Below are 13183 nucleotides of genomic sequence, written 5' to 3'. Positions count from 1 at the left end.
GCGATAAATATTTGATTGCTTCTTCTGTTTCCAGGTCCTTCACAAGGAGCTCCTGGCCAGTACGCCAGCTATCCCCAGGGTCAGGGGCAGCAGTATGGAGGGTACAGACCACCCCAACCTGGTCCACCGCAGCAGCAGCAGCAGCGACCATATGGATATGATCAGGTACGGGATAAATGCTGTGTTCATGTGGATTGGCTGAGCCAGACCTAGTTCACTTTCACATCAGATTCTCTTTACAAAAGTGAAGATAAAGATTAACTGTATTTGTCACATGGACATGGAAACATGCAGTGAAATGCATCGTTTGCATCAACAACCAACACAGTCCAAGGTTTGCTGGGGGCAGCCCACAAGTGTTGCCATTCTTCCAGTGCCAACATAGCATGGCCACAACTTTCTAACCCTTATTTCCCATATGACTTTGGAATGTGCCAGAGTTCGAAATCTACACTGGTATCCGGGGAACTTAAATTTAAATATTTAAATAAATGCAAACATGAAAGGGTGGGGAGGTGAGAAGAAGCTCATTGAAATCTTCCAAGTATTGAAAGAGCAGACAAGAGCACGTTTTCAATTGTGGCAGAGTCTAGGACCAAAGGGAGCAGCCTCAGAAGAGAAGGCTGTTTCATTAGAACAGAGATGAGGAATTTCTTTAGCCAGAGGGTAGTGAATCTGTAGAATTCATTGCCACAAATGGCTGTGGAGGCCAAGTCATTGGGCATATTTAAAGTGGAGGTGATAGGTTCTTGATTAATGAGGTTGTCCAAGGTTACGGGTAGAAGACAGAATGGGGTTGAGAGCGAAAGTAATTCAGCCATGGAGGAGACTCAATGGGCCACATGGCCTAATTCTGTTCCTGTGTATTATAGTCTCTTTGTCTTGATGTCAATGGACCAGCCAGTGTAAACCTTGCTCACACCATTTGGAAATGAAAGCCCTGACAGGGTTCAGGGTTTGCAAAACATGAAATATAAACAGAAAATGCTGGGCACACTCAGCAGAATAAGCAGCATCTGGGGGGGGGGGGGGGGGGGGAGGGGGAGGGGGAAGAGACAGTTAATGTTTCATGCCCAGGATCCCCCATTAGATCAGAGAGGAGAAAGTAAAAACAAGTTAATTTGTAGTAGAAGGTGTTTTATTTTGTAACTTCAAAATTTTAAACATTTTGGACACAGGAGTCTGAATGTGAGTGTAACTTTGTGTTTTACTTTAAACAAGGCATGCACGTATCATGGTAATGTGATGACATGCAATTTGCTTATAAGTAATGAATTAAACAGAAATGCTTAATCATCTATGTATACAAGATGACTCAAATATAACTGAGATATTAAATACTCAACAGGAGGGATGGAAAAAAATGAAAGAAATATCTTTAGGTTGAAAACCGATGAGTTAATAGGTCAAGTTACAAAGCAGTTTTTGCTAATTTGCGTAGCATTGTTAATAGCAGTAGTTATGGGGCGAGTCCTACAGGCCACCATATTAGTAGTGGGTACTGGTTGTCACAAGCACTAAGGTACAGTGGAAGGAGAAAATTGTTTTGCATACTGCTCATACAGATCAATTCATTACACAGTGCATTGAGGTGGAACAAGTTAAAACAATAACAGAATGCAGAGTAAAGTGTAAAAGCTACAGATGAGGTACAGTGCAGGTAGTCAATGCTTCCAAGAGGACTGCAACCTTGTTGGGTTTGGAGGCTTGCATGCCTCAATGACCCAGGGAGCCATATTCATTGGAGTCATGGCTTTTTGCTTTGGCTTTTGGTAGTGTCACCCATGCCAAACAGATCAAAGAGCAGAGGCCAGACTAAGACTGGTCCTCTGGGTTCAGGGATTCAGCTCAGAGCTGACAACCCGAACTGGTAAAAAAAAAATCGTCACTGAAACAGCAACAAAGAATCCTACATCCTGAGTGTGATGGCATTCCTGAGTCTCCACCTAGGACTTCAGTGACTGACAGTAGCGAAAACCGAGTAGAAGCTACTGACATGATGAAGGAAGTCCTGCACACCACCAGAGATGGAGAACCTTCATTGCTGCCCTGAACAGCAGTGGCACAGTGTGCAGTAAGTAAGGTAGACTATAGGTGCAAGATCATAACAAGGTAGATTGAGGTGAAGAATCTATCTTGTCATACAAGAGGACTGTTCAAGAGCTTGCTAATAGTGGGATTGAAGTTAGTGGATATATGCTTTCAAGCTTTTCTCTCTTCTGCCCAATGGGAGGAGGGCAAAGAGAGAATTCCTGGGGTGACACACACACAAAGTGCTGGAGGAACTCGGCAGGCCAGGCAGCACCTTGCTAAAGAGTACAGTCAACATTGCAGGCCAAAACTCTTTTCCTAGATGCTGCCTGGCCTACCAAGTCCCTCCAGCATTTTGTGGGTGTTGCTCAGATTTCCAGCATCTGCAGATTTTCTCTTGTTTGTGACTGGATTTCTGGGGTGTGTGGGTTCCTTGATAAAATAAGGAAAAAAAGAGTCCAGATGGAATGTCTCAGAAATAAAGTTAGAAATTAAGCAAGTTGGGGAGAAATTGGAGAGGGGCTGCAGGGACAAAAGGCGAGTGACGGAGGGGAGACCGGGGAAGGCGAGTGACGGAGGGGAGACAGGGGAAGGTGAGTGACGGAGGGGAGACCGGGGAAGGCCTGAACATTGGTTAGAAAGTGCTTGGAATACTGTGTGCAGTTCTGGTTGTCAAAAGTGATTTACCAGGATTACCGTGTATAAGATTAAGACCTAGTGGATTTATTAAGCAAAACAGTAATGCAGTCACTTAGTAACTAACGAGAGGGGAGTGAGATTTGTATTCCTATAGCACCTTTCCCCTCCCCTTTCAGACATTCCAATCAATGTTGTCATAGTTCACAAAACACGGCAATCTTGATACTGACCTGAAACAATATTGGGTGAGTGTTTAACCACTGTTCAGGATAACAGGGAGAATTATCGAGGATATCTTTGAAAGGTGGTGCCTCAGGATGACCGAATCCATCATTAAGGCCCTTGACCATCCAGGACATCCCCTCTTCTGACTGATACATCAGGGAGCAATTACAAGAGCCTCAGGGGAGACTCAATGTTTTAGGAACAGCTTCTTGCCCTCTACCATCAGATTTTTGAATGATCCATTAATTCATGAACACTACCTCACTACGTCATTCCTCTTACAATATTTATTTATTTAATATTATATCTTAGAGTATATTTTTAATTTTGTGCTGTACTGTTGCCACAATGCCACAAATTTGATGGCATACGTAAGTGATAATAAACCTAAGTCTGACATTTTACACCTATCTGCTACTGCATCTGGGAGATGGTGCAAACTCCGTACAGACAGCAGCAGGAACTGAAGCCTGATCACTGGCGTTGAAATAGCATTATGCTACACTGCTCACCCCCCAATCATGGATCAAGGACCATTCAGTAATCTGATGGCAGAGGGGAAAGATCTATTCCTAAATGACTGAGCAGCGGTCTTTAGGCTCCCAATCCTCCTTCCTGATGGTAGTAATGACAAGATGGCATATCCCAGATGGTGAGGGTCTTTAGTGATGGATGTGCCTTCTTGAGGCACCACCTCCTTGAAGTCTTTAATAAAAGGGAAGCTTGTACCTGTTCTTGTTCCTGTTCTGTGAAATTAATGTGTATCTGCTAGAAGAAGAAACATTACATTACAATGGAAACTAAATCAGTTTTGGCTCTGTCTAATACTTGGGTGGACTTTATCTCTGCAGAACCTTCAATGAACCAGCCACCAAGCTATGGAAAAGAACTCCTCCAAAGATTGTGCCTCCTACTGGGGTGCACCAGTCACAAATGACTCCGTTACCAACCTTTTAAATAATGGTGAGGAAGACAGGAAGGTTGGCTTGCTTGGACCCTGAAGGAAGAGTATCTTTGGTTGTTCTCCACCAGTTTGAGCTAGAAGAAACTGAAACCTTTCTCCCTTCCCACAAATGTGTACTGTTTTTTGACAGTTATTCAGTCCTCTGCAACGTTACAAGAGTGCACAGAAGCAAAGTTTCAAGAACATCGGGAATAATTTAAGGAAAGTAGACAAAATGTCTTCTTCCATTTGCTGTCAATGTATTGTGAGTGTTGGAAGACCAGCTCTCCTGTGAGTTTGTCCTGTTCATCCAAGGCTGCCAACCGGATCTGTTCCTGCTGGAGAGCTGCTGGACCTAGGTCTGCTGGGCTTTCAATCTGCTCCATCCCCAATCTCCCCATTAGCCCATCCTCCACATGACTGGACTGGGATTGTATCCGAGGAGCTGAAATACTGAAGAGTCATCGGTTGGAGATGTACTTCTGCTAGGCTAGATAGTTCCAGAGAAAGCAACATACAATGTTTGGGGGTCCAAATGCAAAACAATTGAGGATGTAAGACAAGATTTTACTGAGTATTATTGGCAAAGCTATAAAGGTCATTTTCCAAAGTCAAACTAAGTGACTCCCACGCCTAACGGGGAGTGTGCTCAACTGTGTTTTCCATTATTTATATCAAAGGTTTTTTTTAATAACAGTATTGCTTAAAACCCTTTGTTCCTCACTCTTTAGGGAAAGTTGCTTTTTTTCAAATGGCTGATTCCCAAACCGTTAATGTAAGTCAAACTTCTGCTGTGAAGAGGAAAGGAGTACTGCAACTTGTTAGATGCACTGAATGATATTCCCCAACCTCACTCCCATTTTGCTAGTTGCTGTTAGTATGGGTCCGATGTCTGATTTACAGACCTTACTGGCATTTAATTTTGAATTATCAGTTCCTCATCCTACTAATCTCCAGACAGCGAGCATGCATTCTCTGGAAGCACATCATCCCTGACATCTGCAGCATAAATTGTTGGCTTTTGTGTTACAAGAGGTGACTGAGAAACGTTTTCCATTTCATACCATAGAGGAGTCTTACTGAGATGCAGCAGAACAGCTTTCTTCAGAATTTGCTTTGCTCTCTAGTAGTCCTTAGCTGTAGGAGTTCTAAATCATTTAAAAGAAAAGGTTTTGTTATAGTGATGTTTTGTTCTGCTAATCTTGTTTCCAGGATGCATGTATCACTGGCTAGTACAAATCTTACTACCTTCCCACATTGGCTGTCAATCAGGTGTGGTTCTTCTGATCGGAAGGTTCCATGGTCTGTCTGACTACTTAAGGCAGGGTGAAGTACTGTGGCTTCCAAGCTGACTTCTGCCATTTTCTGTTCAGTCACTCAGACTCCCGGTGTTGGGTGAGCACAGCTGTTCATTACGGCAGTGGCTTTTGACAAGGACACAGTGTGCCAAGTTACATCAGTCCCTTTTAAAAGTGTGCAGACTCTGGAGCGTTCAAATGAATGCAGGAACTGATGGAAACCCTCAGTAGATCAGGCAATGAATGGGGTGCAAGAATCATTTCAGGTCATTGGCTCTCAGCCAGAGATCATCAACCTAAAATGTTAATCACAGTGGCCGCCTGGCCCACTGGCCATTTTCTTCTGGAGGACATTGTGATAACCTTATGATTAGGTGCAGTTTGTCTGGCCTTAGTTCTACAACACCTCAATCCCTGCTTCAGCCATCCCTGAGTTTTTTATTTCCATTATGTTGAACTGGCTTGATCCTGTTCTCCAACTTCTTTCTCCACCCCACAGTTCCTCTGTCCAACTGCAACACTCTGCTGTCTGCTCCCCTTGGCTACTTCCAACCTCCATCTCTGGCAGCATGCTTGTTTTATTTTAAATCTGCTTTCATGTAGACGATTCTTCCTTCTAATTTTTACCCTCTGTCTAACTTTGGTGCTGTCCCACGCAGAGGCTCTTCCCTCTTTATAGGGTCACTGTCTCATTCTAGCAAAGGAAGTATAATCTGGCTGTTGGTCAGTCATTTTCCCTTTAACTCTATGGCTTATTATTTCTCTCCTGAAGGATCTGATTTCCACAGTCAACAGGTCCCACACCTTGTAAACCTTTTCCCTGGATCTTTCATTCAAGATGCTAAGCCTGTTGCCCCTGCCTGCTCCATGGATGGGAGCAACTTTGCTCTCACTGCTTTCTCCAAGCCTCTTGTGTCCTATCTGACTTTTCCCATACCTAAAATTTACTTTCAGAACAATCAAAGCCCACACACATGTGTATATTCGTCTTGTATCATGTTGAGGTGCAAATTCTACCAGCAGAATGGGCAATTAATATTCTGTTAATCACACATGAAATTATGAATTTTAAAGTAAAAAGGTAGTGTTAGTAATGATAACTGTATAACTATCTGATTGTTTGAATATAATATGGGTGTGATGCATGAAACTCCACCAGGGAAGGCAGTTAGATGTTAGATGGGACATCTAACTACCTTCCCATGTGTGACTTGCAGTCAGCTTTGTTTCCAGCCACCCATTCACGTGAATCTTATTTTATTGTCCCTACCACTCCTCCCAGATTCTACCATCCACCCACACTGCAGAAACAATTTACAGTGGCAGTTAACTCACCAATCTGCAGGTCTTTTGACATGGAAGGAAACCAGAGCACCCAGAGGAAACACATGGGGTCACAGGAAGAACCCCACCGAGACATCTCCCGCAGTCAAGTTGCTGAAGTTGTGAGATCACTGCTCTACCGGCTGTGCTGTAGAGTTGAGTCCAGTCCTGCTGGTGAGCTGTTTGCTTCTGTTGAGGCACCACTTCACTATCTTCTGAAAGATGGGGGTGAGGCAACAAGCCTTGGTCTTACCAACGTCACCCTTGTCAAGAGAATTTAAAAACTTGCAAATAAGGGATGATTTTCAACAATGTTAAAGAAAGCTTTCATTTTTGCTGCAGTGGCAAATTTCCAGCAGCTCAGTCAGCCTCCACTAAGAGAGAAATATTGTTCATGCTTCACATTGTTGATTGTTCATTTAATATGACCTTTTTGTTTTGGGCTTTCAGAACCTTGCAAGTTCCTTGAAACACTTGAGTCAGTGTAGTGACTTAGAATTGCGGTCATTGTTGTAAGATAGGGGAATAGGGCAGCCTCTGTGCACAGTAAGATCCCTTGAGCAACCATATGATAATGACTGGGTTGACCTCAGAGATGTTGGTTTGAGAGATGACAGTAGGAATAGCCCCTCCTTGAAATGCTGCGCTGTTATGTACACTTGAACAGATGAGGGCCTCTATGTGATGTCTGATCTCTAGGTGGTAGCTCTAACATGGCAGTGCTCTCTGAGTATCATAACTTCACCTTCCTTTGTCCTCATCTTTCTGGAGCTGATGCTTCTGAAGATATTGAACAGGAAGAGACCATTCAGCCCATCAAGTGAGCTAATTTCTGCTCTGTGACCTGATTCCAATGACGCATCTTTTCCTTGCAATCCTTAGTAAACAAAACATTTCCCAGTCTGTTCTGGAATTGACAATTAACCCAACATTTGCCAGAGGGTTCCAAATTTCCCCCACCTCTCAGCATGGAGGTGCGACTCCCACCTGAAAACCTTGCTCAATTCTTTTTAGGCTCTTTCCAGATACCCAAACAGTTTAATTTGGAAGATGCCCACCACAGAGCATTATGTCCTAATCATGGCTCTTTCAGCAACAGTTACTAGTATCCCATTGCTGGTGGTCGTCTTTGTACAAATTCAAGTATTACTTTGGATGCTTCATCCAAAACTATTTGCAAACCTGACAGTTAACCTTATTCCTAGGACAGCATGCAAGAAGGCATTGATTGGAGTAAAATGTGCAGCTCTTGTCTTGCTGTAAAAGTGTTAATCAATAAGGTAATTCATTGCATACTTATCAGTATTGATTGTTAATGTGACACATAACCTCACTTTGTATAACATCCATTTGGTAGCTGAATTGTACATGTTTACAGTAAATGTGTTCACTTATTATTCTGCATATTTTCCTCTTTGGACAATTACATGCAAGGCATTGCACTTTTGTAACAGTGTGTTGAATATTTTTTGTCTCCCTTTTATGTGTCAGTGTTGGAGTTGTATGGGGGTTACCATCGGCTTGGCATTTTGCCACTTTTGTTGATGATGAATTCCATTTCCACCTCTGTATCCGCTCTCCCGGCTGCCTGCATCCTCTGAGTGGGATGGTGATGGAATCAGGTGACAGTATTACTGCTCTGGAGCTGGAATGTACTACGGGTGATTAGGGTGTGTGGCGTGATGGGCCAGCACCAGTCACAATCATGGTCCTAGAGTCATCAAGCACTACAGCACAGAAACAGGCCCTTTGGCCCATCTAGTCCATGCCAGCCAGGTCTGCTGCCTAGTCCTATCTACCTGAATCCCAACTATAGACCTCCATTCCACTCTCATCTGTGTATCTATTCAAACTTCTCTTAAACGTTTCCAGTTGAACCTGCATCTACCACTTCTGCTGGCAACTTGTTCCACACTCAGACCACCCTCTGAATGAAGTAGTTTCCCCTTAAATATTTAATCTTTCACGCAAAACCTGTGACCTCTAGTTCTAGTCTTACCCAACCTGAGGAGGAAAAGGCCTGCATTCATTCAGCCTATCTATATCTCTTGTAATTTTGTATACATGTATAAGCTCTCACCTAATTCTCCTACGCTCCAGGGAATAAAGTCCTAACCTATTCAACCTTTCCCTGTAACGCAGGTCCTCAAGTCCATGTAAATTTTCTCTGCACTTTTTGAGGCTTGATACCTTTCCTGTAAGGAGGTAACCAAACTGCACACGATACTCCAAATTTGCGTCACCAATTTTTTTAGACTTCAGCACCACATCCCAACTCCTGTACTCAGTACTCTGATTTATAAAGACCTCTCTCTATGATCCTATCTACATGTGATACCACTTTCATGGAATCGTGGATCTGCATTCCTAGGAGTTTTTGTCCTGCCAAAGTGCAACATATCGTACTTGTCTGAATTAAGTTCCATCTATCATTCTTCAGCCCATTCTCCCAGATCACTTTGCAAGCTTTGACAACGTTCCCCATTGCACACTGCTCCCCAGTCTTGGTAACATCCCTAAATTTGCTGATTCAGATTTCCACATTATCATGCATGTCATTAAAATAGATGATAAACAACAACAGACCCAGCACTGAACTTGTTAAGGCAGTCACTCAGGGCAAGTTACCAGAAAGAATCTGATGCTGGTTAACCCAAAACTTTGCATTTAATGATTGGTTACACTATTTCACTGATAGGGTAAATTGGTTTATTATTGTCACATGTACAGTTGAAAAATAGTTTTGTGTGCTATCTGAATAGAATATTACCCAGTGCATTGAGGAAAACAGTAACAGAATACAGAATTAAGTATTACAGTGACAGAGAAAGTGCAGGCAGACAGATGCAAGGACCATAATGAGGTAGATTATGGGATCCAGTGTCCATATAGGTTACTGTTCAATAGTTGTGTAATAATGGGATTGAAGCTGTCCTTGAACCTGGTGAGATTTTCAGAATTTTGTGTTGCTTATATTGCATCAACATAAATCGGAATGGGTAGACAAGGACATAACAAATTTCTTTAGCCTCCTGAGGAAGCAAAGCCTCTGATGAGCTTTCTTGGCTGGAGCCTACATGATTGGACCAGGAGAGGCGATTGGTGATGTTCACTCTTAAGACGTAGAAGCTTTCAATCCTCTCGACCTCAGCACCATTGATGCAAACAGGAGCATGCATTGGTCAGGGGATTGAGTTCAAGAGCCATGAGAGGTAATATGCAGCTTTTAAAAACTGGTTGATTCACACTTGGTGTGTTGTGTTCAGTTCTGGTTTCGTCATTAAAGGAATGCTGTGGAAGCTTTAGAGAGGGTGCAGAGGAGATTTACCAGAATGCTGGCAGATTAGAGAGCATGTTTTATGAGGAAAGATTGAGCGAGCTAGGACTTTACTCTTTGGAGCAAAGGATAGGGAGGAGGATTGGCGACTTGATAGAGGCGATTTGTTTTCTTTTATTCTGCCCCCCCCCCCCCCCCCCCGGGTGGCAAAAGGTTCCCATCTTGCTCAACTCCACCCAGCCTTCGATTTGTTGTGGTTTTGGAGAAGGGGTGGGGTGGGACAAAGAGGCAGGGTGAAATGTCCTATTTGTTCCCATGTGGCCGATGATGCCTGCCAACTGCAGCATTTGACAAACCAGTCCCCATCCCCATTCATCCCACTGGTCTCACAACATTCATTCATGTACACAGTGTTCACAAGTTAGGTGTTCATAACCCAGAGAGGACCTGTATGATGGTAAACTCATCGGCCAAGTTATGCAGAGGAATATGATGCTAATGAGATCATCTGTATCTGGGTTAAGGGGCAGATATTAACAAGGATTTCTCTGGAGTTTGGAAAGATGGAAGTGTTTAGAACTTGTTGAGGGAACAGGAGATTCTGTTCACTCTAAGGCACCACACCTTCTCAGTATGGTACTGGGTCTTCTCACCGATTACTAGAGTGGGGCGGGAGCTATCAGTTCTCTGGCTTTGAGGCAACTGATTTATCCCTCTCGGTGCAAGCAATGGATGCTGAGTACAAAATTCAAAGTACATATAATATCAACATAAGTGTTCTACACACACCCTTGAGATTCGTCTTCTTGCAGGTTGTTAGTTGCAGGCCACTGCCTCAGTTCAGCGCAGAGACGGGTAAACCTCGCAGAGCAGCAAGCTGAATATCAGCCTGTCCCTTGCCTCCAGCCCCAATACCCTGACCTGGCCCAACCAGACTGCAGTGGTTCTGCTCCTTTCCAACCACTCTCTTCAGAGGAAAAGCTGGGAGAATCCTAGGAACGGGTCTGGCCATTTGAGGAAAGCAAAGTATTGCAGATGCTGGAATACTGAGATAAAACTTAGAACGCTGGAGATATTTGTGGATCAAGAAGTGTCTCATGGAATTGAGTTAAGCAGCATAAAAACAGGACCTTCAGCCTACAGTGGTTATGCTGACCATCAGGTACCCATCTATACCAATCTTATTTACCAAGGAGAGGTTCAGCCAATGACCTTTCATTAGACTGGGGGAAAGTTGGAAAGAATAATGTAACTGTAAATTGCAGAGAAAAGGAGGTGGTGGAGAGAGTGAAAAGGAAGTTCTATGAGAGGGTGAAGACCAAGGGAAGTTGAATGACACTAATGGTGGTGTTAGCTGGGCTGGGAGCATTGAAGGGTGATGAACAGCAGTAGGTCTATGTGACGGAGGTGTAGCTAGAAGGACACAAATGAATGTCAGTGGTAATAATGAGTTATAGTATTGGGATAAAATAAGGAAATTCAGTGGGCCAAGCTGCATCTGTGGAGGGAAATGGAGAGTCATGGCTTCTTGTCGCCCATTCCTCCCGCACGCTACAGAAGTCCACACCAATCTGCATCTCACTGGAGACAAAAGGGATTGCAGCTAGAGCAATGCACAGGTAAACAAGAAGGTGCAAGATTGTAGATTGTGAGGTCAAGATTCCATCTTGTCATACTGAGGACCTATTCCATAGTCTTAGAACAGCGGGATAGAAGCTGTCCTTGAACCTGGTGGCCCACACGTATATCTTCTGCCCAAATGAAAGAGGGGAGAGTAGAGACTGTCTGAGGTGGGTAGAATCTTTGACTGTGCTGGGTGCTTTACCAAGGCAGAGGAAAGTATAGCCGGAGTTTGTGAAGGGGAGGCTGGTTTCTGTGATGTACAGAGCTCTGTCCACAACTCTGCAGTGTCTTGTGACAGGCAGAGCAGTTACCATACCAAGCCATAATGAACCCAGATAGGGTACATCCATAATATGCTCAGTAATTAATCACCTGGTTAAGATTTAGTCTGCATCCCATTTCTATTCCGGAAGGATGTGGGGTTTGTTGCTCATCCATGCGGTTGGTTCATCATCAATAGGACCTAGGACTATCATCCACCCCTACCTCCTTCACCCTTCTGAGTGCAGTTCAGAGACTGTCTGGTCGCTTTGGGTCTGGGATCCTGGTTTGGCTCATTGGGATAAAGACAGGAAACGTTCTACCATGAACAGCAGTAGTAAGCCAGTGGGTTTTCATACAATCAGACATAACTGGTCACTGGTGCAGATTCATTTAGTGAATGACATTTAAATACCCCTGCTGGGTGGTGGGATTTGAACTCGTGCCTCTGGATGAAGATCACTCTGTGACCCAGCTCTGGTCTCTTGTCTCTGCGTGTGGTTTTGTGTCAAAAGCTGTACAAGCTATTGCTCCAGTGAAGCAAATCACCACGCTTGACTGCATCAGGTCGGGCATTACTACTAGTTGTAGCAAGGGAAATCTATTCTGCCAATGTGTTTACTCAGTGATTCTGGGGGGAGGGGCTGGTGAAGGTTCCTCATCTGACTGGTATCTTTCCTCTTCTGTCTGTCTCCATCGCTCTCTTCTGACTGGGTGCATCACAATGCGTAGGATCGCAACAGGCAGCCGAGGTTTTCAGACTTGGCCAGCTTCATCACAGTCCATTGAGGGCATCGTCAAGAGGTGGTGCCCCAGGAAGATGGCATCCAGCAGTGAGGACCCTCACTGTCTGGGTTGTGCCCACTTGTTGCTACCACTGGGGAAGGAGGTACAGAAGCCTGAAGACCCACACACCACAATTCAGGCATAGCTTCTTCCCCTCCTGCCATCAGATTTCTGAATGGTCCATCAGCCTTTCAACATCGCCTTTTTGCACTTTTTGCTTATTTTGATGTCTATATAAATTACATATTATATAGCGCTGCTCCAAAGAGCACTACATGAGGTCATTCTTACCCTCGGCCATTAGGCTCTATAATGAGTCAGCCTATAGCCGGGGAAGTGACGACTCCCTCCTGTTAGACTGTTTTAATTCTTTCTACTTCTCTTCTGATATTTATATCTTTGCACTTGTAATGCTACTGTGACACTGTAATTTCCTTTGGGATCAATAAAGTATCCATCTATCTAATCATTTTATGTCTTTGCTCTCTACTGCAGCTGTAAAACAGCAAGTTTCAATTCGTGTGAGATGCTGATAATAAATGTGATTTTTGATTCTGATTCGGAATCCTCTGGGAGCAGAGGACGCTCCCAAGGTGCTGTCAGCGTTGGAGAATTGCAGTCTTGAGGAGAGACTAGGTTTGTTCGGAAAAGGAAACAGAGGAAATACAAAGTTATGAGGTGAAGGGAGGATTTAGTCCCTTTCACCAAGAGATAACAACTAGTGAGCACAAGAGATTCCCGATTTTTGAATCTGAGACGAGTGGGTAAAGAAAAAGC

The 13183-nt window shown here is 43.8% G+C and overlaps 1 protein-coding gene across 2 annotated transcripts in view; it reads left to right on the top strand.

Moving 5' to 3' along the window:
- The window catches only part of ss18 (SS18 subunit of BAF chromatin remodeling complex), a 53137-nt gene extending 45227 nt beyond the window's left edge, over window positions 1-7910 (top strand). For both annotated transcript variants that reach the window (XM_073045726.1, XM_073045717.1), the window contains 2 exons: window positions 35-165; window positions 3747-7910. In XM_073045726.1, coding sequence (XP_072901827.1) covers window positions 35-165; window positions 3747-3758 — 143 coding nt within the window. In that variant the 3' untranslated portion in view covers window positions 3759-7910. The remainder of the gene's footprint in view (window positions 1-34; window positions 166-3746) is intronic.
- Window positions 7911-13183: the final 5273 nt, after the last annotated feature.

The sequence above is a fragment of the Hemitrygon akajei genome, chromosome 1 (genome assembly GCF_048418815.1).
Source record: "Hemitrygon akajei chromosome 1, sHemAka1.3, whole genome shotgun sequence".
NCBI classification, from domain to species: Eukaryota; Metazoa; Chordata; class Chondrichthyes; order Myliobatiformes; family Dasyatidae; genus Hemitrygon; species Hemitrygon akajei.
Note: the sequence above shows the minus strand (reverse complement) of the source record. Positions and strands in the feature narration are given on the sequence as shown.